Source organism: Vulpes lagopus, chromosome 19, assembly GCF_018345385.1.
Source record: "Vulpes lagopus strain Blue_001 chromosome 19, ASM1834538v1, whole genome shotgun sequence".
NCBI classification, from domain to species: domain Eukaryota; kingdom Metazoa; phylum Chordata; class Mammalia; order Carnivora; family Canidae; genus Vulpes; species Vulpes lagopus.
In genome coordinates, this window is record NC_054842.1 from 26,475,163 (window position 1) to 26,502,003 (window position 26,841).

A 26,841-nucleotide genomic window follows, 5' to 3' on the forward strand; every position below is an offset into this window, starting at 1 on the left:
TTCTGAATGACTAATCAGCATTCTGGCACAAGATGCTCTAGACTTACCAAGTACATTTTCCACCTTGGCCCCAGAGCCAGACATTTCTCCAAGGACCTCTGGATTCTTTTATTGGGGAATGATATTTAAAGACCACAATCTGGGTGTTATGAATGCCCATTTTTATGGAGTTTTCATTGTTTCCTAAGGCCTTTTCATTGGACTGATCTCAGACACATTATTTTTAAAAGGGAAGAATAAAATATTGCTAATACTTCTATGTTTTAAAGATTTATTTATTCAAGAAAGAGAGAGCACATGAGCACTAGTTCAGGGACTGGGGGGTGGGGCAGAGGGAAAGGAGAGATTAAGCAGATTCCATGCTGAGTGTGGAGCCCAATGCAGGGCTCAGTCCCAGGACCTTGAGATTATGACTTGGGCCAAAACCAAGAGTTGCCCACTCAACCTCACTGCGCCACCCAGGTGCCTGCTAATATTTCTAATACAAATTTAAGTGTACAAGGTTTTTACTTATTTTTTAAATTTTATGCTTATTTTGTGTCTTTTAGGTGGAAAATCTTAATTCCTAACCACATCAACCTATTAATAGTAAGACTACTAAATCTGATTTAAAATCTACATTTGGGGAGAAGGTCTTCAAAGAGTATCTCATTAAGAATGTACAGTAAGAATATTGTGTTCTAAGATCAGTCCAAATAATTCTTTTCTCCATATCGTTATGTCACTAACAAAGTCCAATTAGGTTCATTTATTTTTTTGTGGGTTTTTTTCATTCTCTGTGTTTGTGTGATGGGGCTGCGCTTTTATGGATGTAATTTATTTTACGATCATGTCAAAGCTTTACATGATTCTGAAGTCAAACCTCGTATCGAAGTGTGCTCTGATAAGTGTTGCTTCCTCTTGGTGTCTTGCACCCTGACTCCTCCCTTTCCCCTACACATTTCTTGCAGTTTTTAATTTACCTTTTTCCTGTATTGTTTCTCCTTGAAAATATATGCAACTGTGTATGTATATCCATGATCTTTCCTTTCTTGCACAAAAATTTTCTGTACTTAGTTTTTCTTTTCTGTACACTGTTTAGAAGTACCCTGTTCTGTACTTTGGTTTTTCCTCATGTAACTACATAGTGGATGGAGATCACTCCATGTCAATGTGGAGAGCACACCTTCGCTCATTTTTTTAACAGCTACGTAGACTGCTTGAGTGGATGAACCAGCATTTATTTAACCAGGCTCCCCGATGGATACCGGGTTGTTTCAAAAGCATTTGCTGTTACAAATAATGCGTAGCAGTTGTAATCTCTACAAGACATTTCCTGTGCTCTTTTGTGAACACTTACTATTCAGTTGGGCATTCAATTTCTAACTCCCTTTCTATGCAACACCATTTCAAAGCAACTCTTTATACTGTGACTGACAGCAAATTTATTTCTTAGTGTCTTTAAACGGTAAGCAAAAGCTGGATACATATGATAAATACAGTAAAAGCTGCCAATTTAGTCTTTTTTCTTCTCCCCCCACTCTCACTGAATAGAAACGATGGTTCTAATTCCTGCTAATAAAACTTAAGAACATAACTGGTTTCAAGAAAGAACAGTAAAATTCATTATATTGTATAGAAAGCTACCACACTAACCACTCTCCTTTTCCCAAATTTCTCTCTTGCCAGTGATGGTACCTGAGAACATCCCAACTTGATTAACTAAACCCACTCCACCATGATGGTGACCTGGCTCAGATAGCAGGCTGCATTCCCTAAATCTTGTTCTGACTTTTACTGAATGTACTTGGCTTAGCTTACTGCAAAAACAAACAAACAAAACCCTAAAAACAAACAGAAATAACCATGAGTAGGTAGCAAGCTTGTTCCAAAACCCAGGTGTTTTGCTATAGCATTTAATTGGATGCATGGGCATGTGCATTTGCACATCCACACACTCTTTTTCCCTGGTCTCATCTGGGAGACCCCCCCCAGCCCCCCGAGAGTACTGTGATGACTTAGACCCACTTCTTAGAACATGGCCAGGTGAAGCCTGAGCGGTGAGACCTTGATGTGCTGGCTTTCTGATAAGATTTAATCCTGGGCTTTGGCAAGATCTGGATTTCAGGATGGGTCATTAACATTCATAATGCTTCTATTCTAGCTGTCAGGAGGCACGATAGCCTTATAAGCATCACTGAGGTGTGGCAGATGGAATTCATGACTGGAATACAGGAAAGAGAGGAGACACAAGAGAAGTGGTAGGGCAGTAGCTCTCTATAAACAAGAAGATAAACAACTGCATGGTCTTTGAGGGAATGCTGAGCTTAGACAAACATCTACCCTCAATTTTAAGAAGCTTTCTGAAGGAAAGAAGAACTCATGGCCAGAGGCAGTAAAAGGACAGGCTGCCTTGAGAAGGACTGAGGACTCAAGGAAAAACAGTTAAAATTATAAAAAATGATATCAATAGGGAAGAAACAGGGAAACATTTAAAGAAATAAGGGTAGCAGAATACATACATGCTTGCTGTCTAAAAAGCTCCTATTTTACATGTTTACTAAAAAATGAGACTACATAATTCCCTCTTCTCTCTCTCTTCATGAAATATCAGTGGTCCAATCAAAGTCCATAGGGAAGTACAAAAAGTATTACTAATGAGATTCTTTTGAAAATGCACACAAAAAAGGTGACACGTTGAAGACTGGAAAAATTATGTTAAAAATATAAAGCCCAGCAAAAAGAAAAAAAAAATACATGTAAACCCGAAACTTTAAAAAGAGACCAAGACTATGGGTCCCACTGTTACTTATTTCATTATTTGGCTTGCTGCATAACACAACAGTTTCATTAAAAATTTTTATATTAATAAGTTATAGACTGATCTTTGAAAACACCTGCTAATCCACTGATTCAAGGCCTATACTGCTTTTCTTTAAGTAAATCAAAGGATTCTGACCTTGGCCCGTATAATACAACGGTACCTTTCACTGCTCCCCTGTGATGTGCAAAGCCCAGGGCAAGGACTAAGGGCACCAGTGAGGGAAGCAAAAGGAAACTGGCCAAGTGCTTTTTACAGATATTACAGAAGAAACATGGAGAGGAGCCATAGCACGTTCCCAAGGAAATGGGAAAGAAAGATTTGAATACTGTTTTGCCTGAGCCCAATGCCCCACGGTTTTCCAACTACCATGAATTATTTCTAATCAAGAGTCCTTACCCTTAATATGATCTCATGCTATGGTTATGTGTACCCAATAACCATGCCATGAGGCAGAGTGCCCTAAGGGCTAATGCACAGGCACTGACCCAGTTCTAAGGGAATATGGAAGGACAGCAAATGAGATTATGCATTTGAACTGGGTCAGTCCATACATAACAAGGAAATCTAATTATATTAGATGCAAATTGCATTATTCCTCTGATATTAAATTATCAGGAAATCTACTCTAACATGTCACAGGAGGTCTTTTTTTGGTTCTTTACATCAACATGGAGTACAAAGAACCTGTCTGGGTTATATGTTAAGTAACTTTCTCCCTATTTTCCAAATTATTTTCAGCAAGGAAACATTAGCCCAATGAAAAAGTCTTTATATTATTAAGAAATGTAAAAGCACTACCTCTTTTCTGTCCATAAGTTATGCCATTCTGTCTAAAGAGCAGAGTGAGATTTAAAGTAGCTGGTGAAAATCTATTAAGCAAAACTTTTGAGACCAAGTTAGCACCTCTCTCACCTCTGCCCCAACCCCCACAAGGAAGCCAAATTGTTTTTGTTTTAAAACTCCTTTTCTCTATTTACGGTGTGAGGGGGGTGGAGACAGGGTGTTAACCAGGAGTGGGAAGAGCCCTGGGTGGGCCAGGAGCTGCTGCACCTCAGTGGCTGCAGTTGAAAGGAGCCAGGAGAAGGTTAGGTAGGTGTCACAGTAATCTAGGAAGCGTTAAGAGCATGTGGCTCCATTGTTCGAGACACTGTGGCGAAGGATATGGAGGATCCTATAAGAGGATCATAGCCAGGCTTCACAGAGAAGTCACGCCAACGCTGGGGAGTGGGTCCCAAACCTCACTGTACAACAAAGTCACTGGGGGCATGTGTTTAAAATGCAGGATCTCTGCTTCTCCCCCAGGATCCCAGTCAGAAGGCCTGTGGCAGGTCCAGACTGAGACATTTTTAGCAAGTACCCCCAGAAGATTTCCATCAAGGGGGCTGGGGATCACTGCAAGGAAAACCAGATTCGGAGGATGAGGAGATGAGAATGAGAGAATGAAAGTGATGATGAAGTTGGAGAGAATGTCCAGCAGGTCTGAGAGGGCCATGATCTGAGGGGCATTTCAGAAAAATGTAAGAATTACGACACTGCCAAGTCCATCTATCCTGAAGGAAGGTAGCAGGCAGGGAGGGTGAGGGAGACGGGAGGGCTAGAAGGCATCACAGTCAAGACTATTTTTTTTTTTTTTAAATGACTGCCTAGCCACTCTTTTTTTTTTTTTTTTAATGGTTGGATATAAAGGGTCTCATCATTTTAGATAATGAAAGTAATTCTTGGTACTTGAAGTATCACCACTAATTGGTAAGAGAATAATTTATTGATTATACACCATGTGTAGGTCATTTGGCTATATGCAGTGTTGAGCCCTATTAAAACCCATTGCTTAAATCTGTAATCCCATCACTTAAACCCGTTCCTGACCATTCTGTGAAAAAACAGATTTCTAGAAGTATCGGGAACAAACTGAGGTACGGGAACTAGTGCTTACATTATCAATTCACTGGCAGCTCTTTCATAAAGAAATATTTATAGTTTTGTTCTGGAATACAATGGCTGAGTTTAGAGGCATCAGTACAGCAAACAGGGCGACAGCATTAAAATGATGATGTGAGGATACCTAACAACTGCTGCTTTTTAAATCAATGCAAAAATAAACTCTGTAGGAACACTATCAAAGCAGGATTTTTGAACTAGGAAACAAACACTATGCATGGGAGATTTAGGAGGCTACAAGGTCTGTGTATTATAATGTAAAATTTTACAGGATAAATTACGAACAACTGATCATTTAAGACTGGATTGAAAAATAAAAAATCAGACAAACCAATTTTTCTGAAAACCTGAGTAAGTCTATTCTGTGTTTTCACTTAAGTGACCGGATGGAAAATGAGCAGATAACAAATATGCCGTAAGGTAGAGTTGATTACCCTTGAACCTACTGTAAAATTGTTAGCAATATAGAATTGCTATAGAGGAAAGTTACGTAACAAGGTGGCCAGGGAGTCCTTTATCATCACTTCCTGCTCTTGATCTCTGCCAGCCTTAGTGTCCTGAATGAAGGAGTAAGAACACTGGACTCTGATTAAAGAGAGGCTATCTGCTTAACTCCCAGCCTCAGCAAGCAGGTAGCACATAGGGCTGGGGACGCAGGGCATGCCAGCAGCCAGCACGCGGCTCAACTCCACCCAGGGTGCAGGCCAGGCCTCAGGATGCCTCCGCCTCCTCTTACTTTGGTTAGAGACCCGGCCACTTCTAGTAGCTATTCTTGTGTTAGCCTACAGAGATTAGTTCTACATTCTGTTTTCTTCGCAACTACACTGTAAACCAAACTGACCTGCAATTACACAAAGTAAATAGCCACTGTTTGCATGTTCCTTGTTTACCAATTAGCAGGGCGTCTTTTATCTGCCTGTCTATATTACCAGTATTTTAGAGTGAAAGCCCCACTGCTCTGGGATTCTTAAAAGGATAAGAAGATACAGAACCACCCAAACCAGCTTCTCCTGAGAAAGTAAAAGGAGAACACTGCTGCTGTCATCCCCTTAGCAGACACCAGAGTGAGGGCAGGCCCCACACACGGCCCTACCAGCACCGAGATGGCTGGCTGTGGAGATTTATTCACCTGGGCAACAGGGCTGAAAGAGAGAGCTTTTTAAGTCTAAAACCCAAGTATTTCTCATCGGTGAATTATAGGTAAAACAAAACAAAAACAAAGCAAAAAAACCTATATGCTTCTGAAAAATAATTAGAATTTTATTGATTCTTAGAAAATTTCTTTTGTGACCATCAGGAAAATCATTATCTGGAGGTTTCTAAATTGCAGATTTAAGACAAAAGGGTTCTAATATTCTTACAAAAGATGGCTCTTAGCTTCTGTGGCCTGAGCGTTGAGGTGGACTTAGAGAAAGCTCACAGGCAAGCACTGAAGAGAAGTGAGGCCGCAGGTTCTTGCATGTGTCCTACCGCTGCTTAGTGACAAGAACTCCCACTGTGAAAACAATCTATGGGTTCAAAAATAGATGCCCGGCCAATAATAATGAGGGGATAAGAAGTGGGATCTTTTTTCTTTCAGGAACAAGTTGTATTTTCTTTCAGGAACAAGTTGTGTTTCCAGCATCTTCCAAATACTTTACTAACACAATTTATTCATAAATTTGTATATTTTAGAGCCATGTGCAGTTGTTAACAGTATCTTGTATTTTCTTTAGTAATGTCTCATATACTTGTCTGATTTACACTAAGTAGCATTACAAGAGCCTCAAATAAAACACAGCCTGGCTAACATTTGTAAGATTTAGAGGCAACTATTAAGGTAGAGGAAGCAATCAAGATGCCTCAATTCCACCAGGATGTTGTCACCCAAGTGAGACAAGAGGTAACAGTTAATTTTGCTCAAAGAAATGGAAATCTTTGTAAGTTTCAATGAACTTCACTTGAAAAACCAATGCTAACTAGGTATACTGACCTTTGCAAAGTATGACATGCTTTATAATTGCAATGGGCTATATTATTTAAGAGTCAAAATACATGATGTGTCTGAAGGCATTAAAATCTGAATACTGTGAGTATATATTACATAAATCCAATTAAGTGCATGGGAACACGGACCAAAGCCTGGGGGAAATAATCCAGAAAGCAGCGAATGGTCATGTTTCATGCACAGAGCTGGCCAAGTCTGCTGTGACCGCTCTTTTGCCAAAAGGATTGCCTTTGAGCCCTGGCTACTCTGTGCCAAAGAACCTACAATTAGGTTCCTCTGACTCCATGACCCCAAGTTTCTGTTCCCAGGGAAAAGATCTAAGTCATTTTTCTTCAAGAATGTTAACCAAGAAGAAAATCTGCTCAGTTTTCTTGGTGGTAATGAACCTGAGAATTAAAGAAATGGATAGCTGGCCATCCAACAGCAGAGAAAAGATAAATGGAAAACCCATACTCAGGTGATTTCTGTGAGAGTACAGTCAGTTCTGGTCTAAGGGAATGGAAGACACAGGCCATGTGAGCAAAGAACAGGGCCATGTGTCCATGGTGGGGACTGCATAAATCACTTAATCTTTCCATTTATATAACTATAATATTGAATTTAAAAATTAGTATGGCCACACAAAAGTATATGATTTGTTTTTAAAGTTAAGAATATTTTGGAGAGCTGTCATTTCTTTCCATATCATCTCTTGAAAATCTAAACAGCTAAGTTTTTTATATTGGTAGGTATTGGTTTCACATTATTTTCCAATTATTATTTCAAAATACTTTATAACCTAAATATTTTAAAGAGTTTCTTTCTGGAAGGGCTTAAAGCTTAGTGACCAAAAATAAAAGGTAAAGCTGAAAGATTAAGTATCATGTTTTGTAAAAATTAATAACTGAGTGTAAATTTTCCAGAATGATATAATTAAATTAACTAAACACATTACTATAAAACTGCAAAGAATGGGATGTAGGAAGTAGCCTCTATTAAGTTTCCTGCTTCCTATCACAGATAAACTTGGATGAAAACCAGCCAGCCATAAAAATAAAATAAAAACTTTAAAATATATGATATATACAATAAATACTAAGATATGAAAAAAGAAGCTTTTGCCTGGAAGGGAAGGGAGACTCAGTCAGAAACATGGCATCATTTCCTCTTCGATTGAAATGGATGCCATTTCTTCTTGCCAAACATAAAGCAGATGACCTTTCAAACATTCTGGTTGGGATTTTCTCTACCAATCTAAATGATATGAATCTAAAATACAACATGCAGCACAAGGCTAAATATTTTTAGAAACAAATATAATTTAAAAAAATACTCCTAAGAGAGACATATTGATCTTAAACTTAAATACTTAAAGATTAGTTTTTCAACAGAAAATTTACTTTGCTGCTCTAAAAAGCTCACAAACACATCCAGTGAGAAAATATATTTTTTTAATGTGTTGAAAATAGAAACCACAAGCAAGGGCAAAATCTTTCAAATGGTGACAAATGAAATATGTTATTTATATTTTAATTTATTTCAAATTTCCTAAAGTAGGTGTAGTGAGACATATTTCCTGGAAGATGGAATTCCATATAACACAGGTCTATTTGGGACCTCATTCAAGAGGATGATTCATTAGCAATATTAAAAGTACCTAATAAGTGCAGTCTGCCCGTGTCTTGTGGCACTTCAGAGTATCTTAAAAACAAAATACTCTATCTGGTTATTTTCCCAACTACTTTACATATAGCACTCATTAAAATATACAGCCTTTGTAAACTATACATTCTGCCCCAAAACCAAAGGGGTCTTAAGTTTGTCTGTGCTGCTGACATGTGGGCATTTACACCATAATCCCCATGGAGACATGGAAATGCCTAATTATTTTTCATATAGCTCCAGTTGGTAGTCTCTTTTTCTTGGCCTTCTTTCCTATCTTGGCATTAACAAAAGCCAAATTATTTTAAGATGGATTTTTGAGCTGTTAAATCCCGTTCCACACGAGGTGGAAGAGATAAACCAGGTCTCTTAAATATATCCATGAAACCCAGATGGATGACAAGATCCCCAGAATGCCACATCCACAGCAGTACACTTTGTGAATGAATTGCATGAGGGAGGTTTTCCTTCCTCCGCCAGCCTGCTCCATCTGGGTGAATCTAGGTGAGAGGAAGTTGTATAACTTTCAGTTCTTGGTGGAATCCAAGTGCCACGCCACCATCCTTAACACGTGGCCATGTGATTGATGCACATGGGGTGGGGTCACAGGAGCAATGATGTGGTTATAGCAGGACCCTCCCCATTTCATTTCATTGAGAAGTAAAAAGGCCGCCTTCACCCCCTAATTATACTCAACGATTAGGTTTTTTTTTTTTTTTTTTTAAACCTAGGACATCTTTGTTTGTATTGCCACTCTTAAATCGGATCCTTCCTCTCTACCACAGTTTGGCGCCTCCCTTGCTTTTTGTACCTCTTCTTATCTAAATTTTTGAACAGATAATATTGTGATATGACTCAGCAATCTGAAAAGTCTTATCTTTCCTTTCCCAGTCTCCTTGCTCCCTTCCCATCAGGCAACTGCTGTTACTCCCCCATAGGTATCCTCCCAGACGGATGTCCTCATAAGCACACAGGCCCTATTCTCCTACCCCACCTTTTAAAACAAATTTTAGCAAATAGCACACACTGTTTGCTTTTGAAAATAATATGTTTTAATACACACACACACGCACGCACACACACAGGATATATATCTTCTGTATATATATAAGATCTTCCTTATATAAGTGTAGTACGTAGCATGTGTGGGTGCAGGTAAATGTATATATACAGGTTTATATTTTATTCTCTTTTATGGTAGCATAATGTTTTTTTATGTGGCTCTATCAGAATGTATTTAACAAGGGCCCTCCTATTGAACATTTAGGGTGTAATGTTAAGCTTGTTCTCAGTAATGCAAAGAAAATTCTGTACATATTGTCCTTCCCCCAAATATGTGATCATATATGTAGAATAAACTCTGAAAAAATGGAATTGTTGGCTCAAATTGCACATACTTATAAATCTGATGTCCACTGCCATATGGTCCTCCGTAGGCGTGGCCCCCCCACAGTGGGACAGGTATTGGTTTCCCCTATATCCTCACCAATCCATCATGACCCGTGTGTGATATAACTCTGACGTCTTGGATATAAACATTTGGATCTGATGCATGAAAAGTGGCATCTCCTTGAAATACTTCATTTACTCAACTTCTAGAAGATCACAGTGTCCTCCTCCTTCCTGCCTGGCTATATCCTAACCTCGTGTGCTTGGTCTTACACATCTCCTGCCTGACATCTCAATGTTGGAGGGACAGGGCTCTGTCTTCCAGCCACAGTCACTTCTTAGGTGATGTCGGGTCTCCAGCCTTAAAAGATACCTTTGCGTTTATGGATTCTAAACTCATTGCCTCTAGTCTGGACCTCTTACCAGACATGGAATCCAGCCAGGCATAAATTAAGATGTCTAAACCAAATCTTTAACGTTCCCTCTCGAGCCTCTCCTCCTCAGTTCCCCCCACCTCAGTAAATAGCAGTGTCCTCTTTCCAGCCCCAAATCCTGCAGTCATACGGACTTCTTTCTTTCCTCCTACCCCACATCCAATCTACCATAAATCCTGACATATCCAAAATGTAGCTGAATTTCCAGAACGTAACCATTTCACATCATTCCACCCCAACTACCATCCATCCGACCACAACCACAGACTGGGCTGGATTGTTGCAAGAGCCTCCTGAGTAGTCTTCCAGCCACTGCTCTCACCCCATGCCCTATCCTCATATGTGCTGCTGCAGCCACTCCTCTTCTCAGGCCTAGGAAAAGACCTCTCCTCTCACTGAGAACAAAGCCAGCCCAGGTGTCTGGCCTACTGTTAACTCCAGCTCATTGTTAACGCTGGCTCCTACCCCTCTGTCCCTCTTTGTCCATGCAGACGCTGCAGCCACGCTGGCCTACTCATTCCTCTGCTGACACATGAATGCTCTCACCTCAAGGTCTCTGTGTTCACAGTCTTCCTGGGATCATCCCTTTCCCAGATGTTTGGAAAGCTTGCTCTCCACCTCCAATCATGCTTTTGTCAAAAGTCACTGAGGTCCCCCGTGAGCGCTTTATTTAAAAGAGCGACCTTGCCTGCACTCTGCGCACTCTCAATCCCCTTCTCTGTCTTTGTTTCTGAAACGCTCACCACTGCCTGACACCTAAATGTTTTATTTATTTGCTTTTTGTTTATTTTCTGTCTTCCACAACTAGACTTCAGCTTCACAAAGGCAGGGATTTAGACTTTTTGTTCATAACTGTCCCTGGAACAGATCTGCATCTTTGATAAATGAGACTGAACATCTTTTCATTTTGTTTTTAGTCGTTTAAGTTCTCTTTACCATAAAGAGTTCAAATTCTTTGCAAGAATATAGGATTGTTGGCCTTTTTCTTACTGATTTTAGGGGTTCCTTACATAGTAGGGACATTAGCTCTTTGTGATATGTATTGCTAACACTTTTTCTGTTTGTAGTTTTTGTTGGAACTTTGCTCCTGATAGTTTTTGCTATATAGAATTCTTTTCATGCAGTCTAATATGTCAAGTTTTTTGTTGTCATTCAATGTTATGTTCAAGCTTCTGGGTTGTGTTGTTTCCTGCCCACACCTTCAGCCTCATTTGCGGCTCCCGTCTTTGTCATGGCCACTGCTGGCGTGGGCTATCCTGTGTCACCCCGTGTGCACTCTTCTCCCTGCATGGAATTCCTGTCCCAACCAGCCTTGCTCCCAGACAAACCACCTGCCAGACTCAACTCCTGTTCTGAGATCTGGTTCCCTGATCACCCCCGACAGAGTTCATCACAGGGCATGCTATCGTGGCTGCACAGCAGTGTCTCTTAATACTGCATGACATACGCTGTGTAGGGGGGCTCTCTTCACAGGCATGTCTCCAAACACTCCACCTGGAGCCCCCTCTTTCTCCCCCCCAGCCCCCAGGGACAAGGAGCCAAGTTCCCAGCTTCTGCCATACTGGGAGTAAGGACCTCATAAGTAGTGAATAAAGGAATGAACTAATAAATGCAGCATTTAACATTCAATTCAACTCAACATATATCTGCTCAGTATCAGGCACTATTGTTGGAATTTGGGATACGTGATGAATAAACTCCTGCCTTCAAGTAGTTTATATTCAAGTTGCAAGAATATACAGTAAGTGAACTGTATGGTATCAGGTGTACTGGGAATGCTTTTATGACTTGAGGGAAAGTAAAACAACCAGTCTGAATTACAGATTCATAATCATCTCCTCAAATATTCAGTATTTCTTCCCAACTCTTTCCTCCTGAGAGAACTCATCCAACTCCCATATGGATGACACCAATTCTATCTGTAAGCCTGACTCCATCCCAAGCTTCATTATAGTTGCTTCAACACTTGCTAGCTTTTTCCATTTGATCATCTGCTAAGGTCTGAATGTTTGCCTCCCCCTCCAAATTTATATTTTGTAATTTTAATGCCCAATGTGATGGTATTAGGAAGTGGGGCTTTGGAGAGTTGCTTAGGTCATGAGGATGGAGCCTTCATGAATGGGATTAGTGTCCTTATAAAAAGGATCCCAGAGAGTTTCCTAGACCCTCCCACCATGTGAGGACACAGCAAGAAGGTGCTATCTATGAACCAGGAAGAAGATCGTCACCCGCCACCATATCAAATCTACTGGCACCATAATCTTAAGCTTCCTAGCCTCTAGACCTGGGAGAAATAAATTTCTGTTGTTTATAAACTGTCAAGTCTGTAGTATTTGTTATAGCAGTGCCATCCTACTGTGATCATGCTCACCAAACTTGAAACAGACCTTCATAATCAACTCTTTCCTATTCTGACATTGCAAGCATCCCCATTCCATTGCCAGAGGGAGCATCTGAATGCATAGGGCAAAGGGCAGAGTCCCCAGACCAATGAGTCCCCAAGCCTGTCCCAAACTATTTAGCACCCCCATCTATAGCAGTTTCCTAAAGTATTCCAGACAGTGACAGGAGATGAAACAAAGGCTTTATAATTATGTACCTTCAGGACACACTGAGTTAACCTGGAAGATATTTAGCATGCTAATGTGTACTGAGAATCTCCAAAGAGGAATCAGTTTTGTTATGAGAATTTGACAATGAGATCCTTTGCTGAGAAGTAAGACTAGTGTTCCTTGAATCTATTTTTGAGAAATGCTGTCCTAGAAAGTCAATCCCAAATACTTTGTCCTTGAATTAAAAGGCTTCCATCCTTTGAAGCCAGCTCTAGTTCTACTCCTAATTTCTGAGGCTACCTAAAACAAGTATCTCCCGTTAGCCAGGACAATAGATTTCATGTGCAGAGAAAGCACACCTTGATAATGAGAACTTCTACACTCTGGCCAGCCTCAAAAGCCCTGTTCCTTCTGCTCTGCCTCCATGGATCCTCCATCCCCTCAAGTCCCTAGATTCAAGTCTACCTCCTTCCCTACCAACAAAACCTTCCGGGCTTACCCCTTTCTTTGAACTTCAATTGTACTTATTATTTACACCATGTGCTTCGTTGTGACCACAACCACACTTAGAAATACCATTAATATGATGATGTGAGGATCTTAAAATGGGATGGGTGATGGATACAGGAGACAGAGGGTTGTGGTGAGGCAGAGGGTTCTAGAGATGGAGTGCTTATTTTGAAACTTTTTTTGTTCTGAATTGGCCTACTTGTCATCTTTGTGATCATTCTCTCTATTCTCTCTAATCAGCAATGAAGGTTCCTTTTGGTGGAACAAAAGGACAGGTAGGGCAGACTGGCCTGGCCGCTGCGGACATTGCAACTTCTTGGTTTCCCATGGCTTCACTAACTGTGAGTTAACTCAAGTACCTGGGGGAGGATCTGGCAATTCAACACCCATTCTTTAAGAAGAGTACAGATGCGGGGATCCCTGGGTGGCTCAGCGGTTTAGCGCCTGCCTTTGGCCCAGGGCACGATCCTGGAGTCCTGGGATCAAGTCCCGAGTCGGGCTCCTGGCATGGAGTCTGCTTCTCCCTCTGCCTGTGTCTCTGCCTCTCTCTCTCTCTCTATGTCTATCATGAATAAATAAATAAATAAATCTTTTTTTTTAAAAAAAGAAGAGTACAGATGCTGAGGGTCCCAGAGAACTTATGGGGTCTGACTCCAGGTCTGTATCCCACCTTCAGAGAGGTCACTCTTCGGCTTTGATGTTAGGCATTGATTTTCCCTCTTGAAACTCATGCTGATGGGCTGCACTTTCAGTATCCCCATGCCCCTGGATGGGATTACTTGTTTAATCTTGTAGTCTTTTTAAGTAACTGTAATCAAGCCATTCCAAAATTGCTAATTAGGTAACTGGTCTTAGGTCACTGCATTTCAGAAGATTTTAGAAGTGGTCAGGAGAAGATCAAATACTCCAATGTCCCTTAGAAGGAGAAAATAGAGACAGAAAGGGGTAGTGACTAACCCAGTATCACACAGCAAAACACAAGAATACAGGTCTCTGGATCCCCAGGGAAGAACCTCTTGCCTCTGTCAAGACACAGCTGCAAAACATCCTGACATAAATGAAAACAAAAGTTATAGGCTCCCAGGTCTCTATTTGCAAACTTTTTCAAACAGAACATTTGTGAGGTGCTTTCAGGATAAATCTTATAGATGCTTCTGTTTCCTGTGCTAGGTAAGACACTGATGTGAACAAAGCACATGATGGATGGTGACAGGTTGCTTATCTGGTAACCCCAGCCCCTAGGAACACACTGAGATGGGAGGAGTTTGCAAAATAAAAAAGGAGCAATCAAACCCAGGCCTGGTCTGATGCTCTGCTTGTTCTCTCCGTGTGGGAGTGCATCGGTCTCTCACCTGCTTTTAGTGAGACAAATCTATCAAGCTTGGGCCACAGGGGAGATGCCAACTGCTCAGCAGACTAGAAGCAGCAAATTAGAAAGGAAAGAAAGAGTCCAGGGTACTAATAGGCAGTCGGATACAGTACAAATTAGCAGTAGGAAGTGAAAATTGAATGGAAGTAACAAATAAACCATTAACCCTGAACAGGATCTGAGCCGACAGAGAGGGTTAGGGGCCCTCCAGGACATACAGGCTCCTGGGGGACTTGCCATTAAACTGCAAGATAATAACAGAAGCCTCTCAAAACGACCCTCAGTCACCAAAGTTCAGATTGTTTGCCAAACCAAATTTAAGGAAGCAGGGATGTACAGAATCTATTATAGAAAGTATTCCATTAAAAGGATTAAAACGAAGAGTAATGAAAGCTTTCATTATTTGGGGAAGTTAGCTTATATCCCACTTGGTAATGATGCGACCCTGCCATGCATGAGAAGTCCACAGAGCTTTTAGAAAAGGAACTTCTATTTAAATAGCTCTAGGGTGGGCAGGGGTTTCTTTCATTGAGAGCTTGATCTTCCTCTGTCATTCAAAAAGAGGGCAGAACCAATTCTCCTGCTAGAAGAGGAACCAGGCTCTCGTGCGCCCCCCCCCCAACCCACCCCCCACCCCCCCACCCCCCCGCCCCAGACACCCAGCCATCACCTGTGCACTGTGCCCACCCATGCTGCCAGGGGGGCCGGCTGGAGATCTTAGCAGAAACCTCACCTAATCACTCAATGCTGCCCCTCATGCCTTGGGACTATGGCCCATGTCTTCTCCTGGAACATCCTCAGTCAGGGACTCCTGTGGCAGCTTCTGGTCCTTGATTCCTTCCTCTTTTTTTTTTTTTTTTTTTACTTTAATCATTTAAATTAAATTTAAATGTATTAGTAATTTAATTTTTATCAAAATTATGCACATGGTTTAAAGAGCCAAATAGTTGTTACCCATTCCCCCTTTCTAGAAGTAGTTATATTCAATCCTTCTAGCTCAGTTTTTTGTTTCCTTTTTTTAATGTGTATGTCCATATTTCTAAGTAACATGTTTATATTGTTTAGACTTTTTTTTTTTCCCTCCTGAGCACTATCTACTTAACTCCCCAAATGAAGGATGGAAACTTTGCTATTTTAACATCTCCACTGTCGGGACACATGTAGTCTCCCAGCCTTCTGGGGTCTAATTGCTCCCTAACCCAGCTTTTGGACAGTTCTCTTTTATCCCTAACCTTTACTCCAACGTGCAGGGGCATCTGAGCAGGTGGCAGGTGGAGGTGGTCTGCAGTGTAAACCAGACTGCCTGCCCGTGCCCAGCTAACCAGCCTCAGATTCAGCTCTCTTGTGTCACCTAAGTCAATTATCACTTATTCCAGTGTTTTTCAGTTTCAGAAATTTTGTTCCTCACATTTTTTTTGTCCTTATGGGTTTATGCCTTTAAAAAAAAAAAAACAACAACAACAAAAAACCCTTACTGTCATTTTAATGAGGTTCAGAAGGGAGGGGAAATTAAGTGCATGTGTTAATTCACCATCTTTAACAAGAAGTATGTCATTGATTTCTTTTTCCTTTCCAGACAGCAAATTATTTTCCATTGAAATTCACCAGATAAAAACATCAAACTCACTGAAGCAAAGCAGTTAGCGTTTTCTTCTACATCATCTTTCTATCCTTTACGAAGCAGATCAATGCAGCAACTAAAGAGGAAATTAAAATTCAAAGATAGGCTGCCATTTTTGGCCAGTGTAAGAGAGAAAGAGGTAAACATTGCACAGTGAAAAAGACTTTTCCCCAGAAAGAACCTAGCTACCTTTTTACAAACTTTCTAAACAACTTTTATGAAGCATTTCTTAATGCACATTCTTCTTCTGTAGGTTCCCGTTCGGCTCCCCTGCATGTGTTCCTCTACTTTGCTATTTCTTGGAAGAACAAGCATGCATTACATTAGGAGAGAGAGAGTGTGAGTGTGCTCACCTATGCTCATGGATTTACGCATACTCATGCTTGTGTAGCCATGCAGTTTATTACTTACCCATCTCTCTCCCTCACACGTCAGCTCAGACCCCCTTGCCCCACACGACTCCTGTACCATCCCACATCTCATCTGTCCCTCTACTGGCACTAGAGTGTGTGACCCTGCCAGAGCACTCCCACACTCTTGCCCCTGTCCCTGGGCGCCCCCTTCACTCCCTCACTCCCAAAGCCAGTGCCCTTCTAGGGCACTATGTCCTCATCCACTGCCCAATGGAAGCCAGTCCTCTCCCCCTCAGAATCTGTCTGAATGTCACAGCTTTCTGGACAAAGAGGGGGGTCTGGGAAGAGACTCAGAAAGACATCCCCTTTTCTGAGGTCAAGTGTTTCCTGACTGTCCTGGATTCCTACCCTCCTCACTTCTTCCCTCCTAATGCTCTGTCTCATCTTTTCATGTCTTCCTCTTCACTTCTTCAGTAGATCTTTCCTATTTTTAGGGACATGGCTTTCTTATAAAGATTTCCCTCTGACCCTCCAGCCCTCTGTGGCAATATTCTCCCCTTAAGAGAGTAGGTTCCGCAGGCTGCCTGAACTGCCCATCTCCTGGTTGTTCTCACTGTCTGCTCCAGGGTTCCTTCAGGCCATCTGCCCGCCTATCAGGGGGCCTCTAAGTTCCTAGCCCACCCTGGCTGGGGGTGGGTCTTCACTTCTCAGCATTCTTCTCCTTCTTTATCCCCTTCTCTTCCTGAGAACACCATTGGCAAAACATATTTTTATCTCAAAAAAAAAAAAAAAAAGAATCACATAGCTGGGAGTCTGAACCTGTCCAAACTAGGCACGCTTTTTAACATGTGGCTGGAGGTGGCAGCGTGACTCCTCACTTCACTTAGCTGTTTAGAGGAAGGTTTATCTAGTAAGAATATAAATTTGTGATTAGGAGTTTGAAATGCTTCTAAAATAATCCTCTCTTACAGCACTTTGGTACCTGTATCTTCATTTTGTCATTGCCAGACTAAAGTTCTGCAAGCACAATAGCGATTATTTATCAGAAGTAAAATCTCATGCAAATGTTTTTGAGCAATACAAATTAGCAATTCTTCATATGACTAATGACTATATGCCCTTCCGATAACTGTAAATATGAGAAACAAAAGATCAAGGACTCTAAAATAAGCACTTGGGATAACAGAAGGGCTGTGTAGGCAGTCAGCAGTAACTGTGAAACCAAAAGATAATAGTTACGTGCTTCTCAAGATCTTCAAACCCAGAGCAACATGAACCATTACACAGTGGTTATTCTTTTTTGCCCTCCAAGCAAAATTCTTAATAGATAAGAGTCTTCAGCTTTTTAAATATAAGCAAATACATCCCTTACTGAAATTAAGCAGAACAACAACATAAAGCTGCATTATGCTAGAAATGGTCAAATGCAAACCAGTGAAGTTGCAAAGACTTGGCAATAACTCAAATTGTAAATAAATAGTTCTTTTTTTCTGATAAATGCAGCTTCAGATTCTAACAGTCTACAATTCTCCTGATAATTCATGCATTTAGTAGAATTGAATCCTTAATACAAGTCAAATCACATTTAGTCAGTTAGTATTCCAGGGACTATTCTGCAGAATGTTAGTACAGGTGCCATGAGTAAAATACAAGATGCAACTCAATATGCAAACTCAATATGCAGAGTAACTCGATATGCAAACCTATGGCACAGCAGGTTACTAGCCTGTTTAGAAGAGGATATTAATAAAACATATAGGAATTGAACGTCTGAGAGCTGAACCAAACACATTCCGCAGGACTGAATAAAATGTTTAGGTAACATAACTCCTGCAATCATAAAAGGTCTCCTGGAAGACTGTGAACAAAATGAAGAAATGTACAGATTGGCAGACAGAGGAGAGGCTTGTGAAAATCTGACTAAGGAGAAACACACTGGGAAGACAGAAGAGCTGCCCAAGGCCAGGCTGGATGCACACCATCACTTCCCCCTTCTCACTGCTCCCAACAGCCTCCCAGTTGGGTTCTGCCCATGAAAATTCTCTGCACACAGCTATCATCACCTTAAAGTTCAATTTCTCTCCCATTCTGCTCAAAAATCAATGGCTCCCTACTGCTCCACAAACCAAATTCAGACTCCCGAGTAACACAGCATAAATACTCAATACATCTGAGTTTGTGTGATTACTTTCATATTTCCTGCTTGATTGGAAGGTTCTAGAAGGCAAACATTAATCCTGTTTATTTTTTAATATTTTGATATGTGATAGCTCTTACAAGTACCTTTGGTATAGTAGAACTTCAAAACATATTTATTAAATGAATGAACAGATGATTTAACAAATTATATACAGTATTGGCAAAATGGGTTGGCTGGTAAGTGGGTAATCTTGCATGGGAAGTTAGAAGTTTAGATTTGATACAACAGACTCTGGTCAGCTACTGGATGGTTTTGTGTACAAAGTGAGAGGATAAAAATGGTGTTTGAAGTATCTCGTTTTAGTTGTGGTTGTAGGGAGCATTAGCCCCAAAAGGACTAAAAGTAGAAAGAACAAGTGAGTAAATCAAGATGAGGATTTTTGCCTGTTGATTAGTCACTAATGTGCATATTCCTTCAATAAATACCAAAAAGAGAAAATTGTCACATGTATCTTTTCTTTGATCTATTTTTAACGAGTTTATTTCTGAGATAAAGAGAGGATTTTTTTTTTTCCAGGCCTTAGCCCCATCACTTAGGCCCTATCACTTATGATACTTATAGTCTCTTAATTTTAAAGAATAGCAACCAGGGGTGCCTGGTTGTCTCAGTTGGAGGAGCATATGACTTTTGATCTTGGGGTAGTGAGTTGGAGCCCCACACTTGGTGTAGAGATTACAAAAAAATAAACTTTTTTTTAAAGTAAAAAAAAAAGGAATAGCAACCAGAAATCTTAGAACTTAGGACAGATACAGTTATTTGTACATTACAAATATTCTCCATAGTAACATCTTCCAAAATGATGCTCCAAACAAAACGTAAAAATTGAAAGAATTCCATTTTGTCTATTCTTATTACAATGCAGAATACGTGATTTTGTGGTTTCATCTCAGCTAAAATTAATTCGATGCTGGCATTTTATAATGCGGTATAACATTTTGATATTAAATAGATGAATTCATCAGCACTTGAGCATGCCAGTGCACTGAAAAGTGTCAAGAGATTGTAACGAATGCCCACTCTCCTCTCGAAAAGCTTATTCTCTCTCTGCTCAAGCCTCATTCACCCTCCCCACTGTCTGCCAGAAGGTCATGGGGGACTAGAGGAGGGTCAGCAGCAGGGCACACTGGGAAGGACGTCAGTGTATCAGCTCTCAGTCTTGGCCACTCACTAGAAACATCTGGGAGCTTCTAACAGGTAGGAATTTTGCAACCACACCCCAGACCTATGTCAGGATATTTCAAAAGCTTCTCCCAGGTGACTTTGTTATCCAGCCTTGAGAAGCCACGAATGAGTGTTTTCCTTACACTGGAAAAAATAATTTTTATATCTGATTTCCTACACATAGTGCCAAAAAGACACAGTAGTTTGAAAGGTTAAATAGATGATGTGGCTGATTTTATTTTAAAGAGGAGAAACAAACTTTGGCTTACCTGCCTTCTGACAGTGTACAATCTTTTCATACACAGCATCTGCATTTTCAATGACGGCTTTGAGAGACTGGATCATCTGCAAAGAGAACACCCAGACACGGGATTACACCTGACACCCACGTGCCAGTCTACACACGTGCATCAGGCTCTCCTCTATAAACAGGCTGAGGTGCTGGGGTGAAACGCTCTTTTATCTCACTTCCCACCGCTCAGTTCAAATGTTTATGCACGCAATGAGAAATCCTGCATTCCATGTAATGGTTCACACAGGTTGGGAGTATTACGTTTCATAGTCAGGCTTGTACAACACTGAATTTGAACCTTGAGTCAATACTGAATGGAGTTTGTTTCAGTATGAGAAGCTACAAATAAACATGTATACACATCTTATCTGTGTTTTAAATTATATTTTCCGTCATTTGTTTTAACAAAATCTTCAGCTTCATCTTATAGAAAGCTCTGCCACCTACACACCTTACTCATTTAGGCTAAAATGCCTTCATCTGAAAATTAGTTTAAAACTTACCATGAGTATCAAAAAACAACATTTATTTTATTGTTTTGAAGATTTATTTATTTATTTTTAGAGAGAGAGAGAGAGAGAGAGCGAGCATGAGCAGGGGATGGTGGGCCAGAATGAGAGGGAGAGACAGAGAGAACCTCAAGTAGACTCTCCTCTGAGCTTAGAGCCCGACAAAGGGCTTGAGCTCACAAGTGTGAGATCATGACCTGAGCCACAATCAAGAGCCAGACACTTAACTGACTGAACCCCCCACACACCCCTTAAAACAATGTTTACACTAGTATTTTTAATGTTCCTATCAATGATTTTAAAAGATCTAATTTTGAAATAAAAATAAAAGATCCAATTTTGAGTTCTTATTCCAAATTACATGTGTTTGTTTTAGCAGCCACGCTTGAATTAAAAAAAAAAAAAAAAGGCTCAGGGCATAGCTGATCAATTATTTTACTTACCAAAAAGATCTGTCTGAAGTAATCTTTTTGGCTCTAAAATCACTATGAAACCGGGGTAGCCAGATTCAGTTCTCATAGCTCAAATGGGTACAATTGATGATGCTTGCCTTAAGTATAGATCTCAACATTTTTTATTTAAATGTCCCAATATTTTGCATTATACTATTACTCATCCATTTTACGTGACCATTTTTAAGTAATAAACAGCAATCCCTCATTCTCCATCTCTTTAAATTCTGCCTTGTTTTTCTTTATAGTATATATCACTAACTGCCACAATCATTATTTTATAGAAACTAAATATATGTAGGTTGGATTATTTGTATAATTCAAAGAAGGAACGCCCTATTTTGACTAGTTACACTTATTTAAGCCAAAGCATAATCAACATGCCTCTTAAGAAGTACACCAGATTCTTAAAATGAGTCACACAGCATTTATCAACTTGTCCACTGTTCTGAGAAAATTATAGTAAACACTAAAAGGTTTAAGGCCAATGCAGGTGCTCATTCATGCCTTCATTCATTATCCATGGCCCAGAGTAGGAACTGGGGACACAGGGACCTACAGGATATAGCCTCTATCTTCAGGAAGCCCACATCCCAGTGGAAGAGCCTGCACTTTGGAATTCAGTATTTTCACATTTATTCTTCAAGATCTGAGTCATGCTTGTAAATTAAAATATTCTATTTTACAGCTTGACATATTGAACAGGCAATGATAAAAATGAATAGTTAAGAGCTCAATTACATTGATATAAAGTCATTTGTACCATGACATCATTTGCATACTGAAAAGGTTCATCCCGTCATCAGTAACCTTTTTCAGCTTTGATGTCAAGCCAAATGAACGATATGAAGAAGCAAGGACTTCTTTAAGCAAGGATGGTGGTTGTCACAGGTCAGTATCAAAGAACTAGCCAACTGTGCCTCCATCACTCAAACAGGAAAAAGGAGGGAAAAATAGCAACAATGAAATGAACCTGGTCATGAAGCAGATGGGCAAGACAGGAGCAATAACAGAAGGAATGTAGGAGAACAAATCAGCAGCATTAGGCACAGGGTCACGCATATAGATGACCTGTGGGGGAGAGGTGGTCAAAACACACTCTTACTAGGGGTGGCGTGGGGACAGAAAGAGCACAGATTTCTATGGGCTCAAATCCTGCTTCTGCTGTTCATTAGCTTTGTCACCTAGGCTGGGATATTAAACATCATGGAGCCATAATTTTCTACCTATAAGATGAGTTTAATAAAAGACACTACCTTCATAATGTTGTGAGGATTAAATGAAAGGATGCACGTGACTATCATAATGAAGACACTTGCAAACAGATGTGACAATGGCCTCCCCAGAGCATTTGCTGGTAGCCCAAGATTAGCTGTATGAGTATGCCTTCCCTTCAGATGTTCACGGTCAATGTTTCAAACATTCATTACTAATTTTAGTTTTATTTGAAAAGCCTGGTGTGATGAAGCTCAAAGAAACAAGTCACATCATTATTCTTAGAAGCTTCTTCCAGTTTAAGGTATCACCAAAGGTTACATAGTTAGGCACCTTTCAGCTTAAAATATAATGCAAGGTTTAAGGACAGCACATGTATTTCAAGGGTCTGGAGAGAGGAGCTCACCTGCCTCCTTTCGTCTATACTTGAGTGATCAATCCTTTATTCTTGGAACAATCACTTACTGAGGTCCTCTGAGTGTGGGACCCTGAATTAAGTGCTGTGAATGAATAAAGAATAGGTGCTGACCCAGAACTATGAGCAAACAGTAATCACAACAAAATGTGGCATTGCCATTGTAGTCCATGTGCTATTGGGTGTGGTAAAGCTAAATACCCCTAAGCCACAGGAGGTAGATGGGATATTTAATGGTGGTGTACTCGTGGTGTCATGGCGTCTTGTTGATGCTCTGTGGACTGGACTTGAAACATACACTCTACCTCTTACTTATGAGCAGTATATAAAACATGAAGGTGGCTAATCTACCAGGGTGGAGAACGCAAACACAGTGAAAAGCCATTTCTCTCAGGTTTGGAAGTAAACAGTGGCAGGTATTCACCGACCCTATGGGGGGGGGGGGGTATCCTGGAGAGAATCAGCTTCAGAGAAGGTGAGCACAACAACAAACAGTAGAACTCAGAGAAGGCAGGAAGAAAATATATCCAGACCTTAGCAGAGATTATTCATCTTGCCACACCTGTTACTAAATGTTTTCACCACTTCCTTGGGGAGGAGGAACTGCCAGTTTATATCTTTTTATAGTTTTAGGGTGCATATTTACAGTTAGGGTGGGTACTTACATTAATGTATAGTAAACAGTTTATGGTTCTTGTCCACAGAGTGAGTTCACCGATCCTCAACTCTTGCAGTATCTGAATAAATTCTCTTTGGGTGAAAGAGCGCTGCTAGGTGTTGGTCAGCAAGCTCTCCAGACTGTGAGCTCCTGTAAGTGCACTACCTGAAGGGTCCAGCCATCGGAGAGGGCAAGGCCAGGCAGTGGGCCTTCCTGCCTGCCTACTCAGCTGGCTGATGTCGTGCTTCATTCAGCCAACAACTGTGACCGAATGCAGGGCACATGGCACTGAGGATACAGCAGGGACCACACGGGGGTGGGGGGGGGGCGTGAGGGGGCATTAGATCTAGTGGGGACTAATCTCTGCCTGGGTCTGCTGCGCTATAACAAGCTGTGATTATAAATAGTACAAGTGTTGGTTGGGTGAATCAAAATGAAAGTAATTGAACACCTCCTCTGCATCAGGTGTGTACTTGGTGCTTTCTATTTCATTTAAGGCTCACAAAACCCATATGAAATACGTATTGATGGTGTTGGTTTTATAGGTGTGAGCACTGACACCCTGAGGGCTAAGCCACTTTCCCAAGGTCCTCTGGTAAGAGAGGCAAAGGAACTATAACTAGCAAACGATGTGTTCTGTTTGACCTCAAAGCCCCTGCTTTGCCACAGCACCATGACGCATCTTGGCCATACGAGTAGCACTTGCACCAGGAGCACTGGGGAAAGGGCATTCCAGCCAGAAAGACACACAGGCAGAAAGGAATTTAGTGACTCCTGACAGGTGCTACACACGGTAGGTGTTATAATCTCGACTACTGCCTTCCACCTTAATATTTCTGTAAAGCACTTTTGGAAAACATTTCTTTTAAAATGACAACAAACAATTTGCTTGGCTCCACTTAACAATTCATCATTACAAGAGAGAAATCATTTACATTTAACATGAAACTACTCGAATAAGCAGTTCAGAGTAGACAAAAGCAAGTAAGTGGGGAGTGACATCAAGAGATGAGTCAAAGGGAGAAACTGCTTCAAATTATCTTATTTTCTCTGTATATATTACATGAATGTGTCAATATGATGCAAGGCCCAGGAGAGTGGTTGGCTTTAGAAGCATTATTTGCAATAATGCAAATGCATTTCCATGGATCTCCTTTAAACACAGAGGTATGGGTCTTGGCTCAGCAATCAGATCATCCTGCTGCTAACTGTAGTAACTTACCACACGGACAGCTCATACTGTTTATGAATTAGAAGATGCTTTTGTGTAGTTGTTGCTAATAGATTTTCTATTAGTGTCCAGTTACCAGTAACTCCCTAAATTTCTGGAACTAATGCTTTAGGAAAATCTATGGGTTTAACATAGCCCAGGAACCCATTTCATAAATTTGATCAACTCTAATGTAGAGTTTTAATATAGGACTTAAGCAGATGAAAAGCAGGAAGTTTCAACTAAAGGCAAGTAAAAATTCATATTTTATTAAGCTGGACAGAAACCAGAAATGCCTTTCCTAAGAATGTTCCATTCTGAAAGTAACTCCCCATATGAGTTATAAAGCAAACTTCTCTGTTTATGGATATGGTTAATGTGAATTGTAACTATGTTAATGTATTTTATATCACTATTTTTCTATAGATTGCTTCTTAGTTTTTTGTTTTGAAATTTGTACATCAAGTAGGAAAATTCTGTTTTCAGGATAAGTAAGTCTATGTAAGGATCTTTTATGTAAGGATGTTATATCTGATTTTGGACAGTATACCACATCTCCTTTCATCCCAGGAACACAGATTTTGATATTCATAAAAACAATTTGCTAATAACTTCAAGTCCTTGGGGAAAGAAGTTCAATAATAACAATAATAACATCTTCTGAGTTCTACTTTTTCCCTTTATCCTTCTTTGACCTCAGTTGCAGACAGAAAATGCTTCCCTCTTAAGACGTGGCTTTGTCTGTCCCCATTTTCACACATGGCTGCTGCTGCTGCTTTGGCTGCAGCTATATCTAATGAAGTTACAAAGTCTGAGAAGTGCTAATGTTCTTACAAAAGGGAACATCTAGATAACAAAAAAAAGGTTTGTTCCTTTACAGATTCTGTAATTGTGTGTATGACATATAAGTAACTCAAGTAACTGAGCATCATTCTCAAACTTGACAATGGACTTAGAGAAATGATACACCTGCTCCCACCTCTGAACACCCCTCAGGGTTCCAATGTGGTCATGGAGATCCATGGTAGGCCATGGTGGACAGTGAATGCCCAGGTAGCAGGTATGGCTTTATTTAGGTACTGCCTGGCTCAGGAAAGACCCAGGGAGGACTGGACCAAAGTAGGACTTGCCTCTCAGGACTCCAGGAAGAAGTAGCAAAACAGCAAATGTGAATCAAGGATCGAGGTCCTCAAAAAACTACCAAATTCAATCCAAAGAAGTGTTCTCCCCCAAATCAGAATGATCTGTATGGATGTCTCTAAAGCTCAGTGTCACCAGAGGACTGTCACCCTGTCCTACACAGCCCTACAAATTGAGTCAGTTTGCTAATGCTGAGAATGGGACAGAGAAGAAGGAAATTCTCTCAGGAATCTGTAAGCTTCAGTGCTTCTTTCTGTGCCCTTGAAAGCAGTATCTGAGTTAATAACACTACCTTTCTTTTTAATACTTTAAACAGAAGTTTTTAGAACTTTGAAGAATTTTAGAATCGAACACAAGAACACTGGGATCCAGGCCTTCTAAACTGAAATTCAGAAGTAACATTTTCTTTTAGTAAAGCGTCCAAGTACAACAAAATGTCACAGGGTTGAACCAATGGAAGCGAAACCATTTATGAAGTTATTGTTGGAAAATACAACAGAGCTTTTAACACTTGAAAATAATATAAAAGTCACATACTTGAACAGGGGTATAAGAGTTGTATCACAGTGGGGGTCTCATGCTACTATTAAGCCCAGCCCCCTCTGTGGTTCACACAGGGGGAGGGCTGTGGCCACATTTGCAGAGAGTTGGCCACCATTCAGGGGCCAAAACATGCCACGTCATTAATAGCTGCGGTCTTCATCCCTTCCAGCAAGGTCACTATAAAAACACTTTCCACATAACAAACGGTTTCCAGAGTAATTTGTCCTGGTTTCCTCTTGAAACCTCACTTCCACTTTCACATTTTCCATTATGCAACTCATAGAAAAGTATAGAAAAAACCCAATATCATAGAAAAGTTATAGAAAGAACCTTAAGCTCTGTTGGATGAAAACCACTACTGAATTGTCAACAAACACATAGAGAGGAGCATAGGTGGCTGCTACCTCATATGGGGCCCCACTGCAGGCATGGTGTGGAGTGGGGCAGGA

The 26,841-nt window shown here is 40.5% G+C and overlaps 1 protein-coding gene across 4 annotated transcripts in view; it reads right to left on the minus strand.

The window, feature by feature from the left end:
* The window catches only part of PLCL2 (phospholipase C like 2), a 206,715-nt gene that overhangs the window by 39,112 nt on the left and 140,762 nt on the right, over window positions 1-26,841 (minus strand). For all 4 annotated transcript variants that reach the window (XM_041734109.1, XM_041734104.1, XM_041734105.1 and 1 more), the window contains exon 5: window positions 20,228-20,303. In XM_041734109.1, coding sequence (XP_041590043.1) covers window positions 20,228-20,303 — 76 coding nt within the window. The remainder of the gene's footprint in view (window positions 1-20,227; window positions 20,304-26,841) is intronic.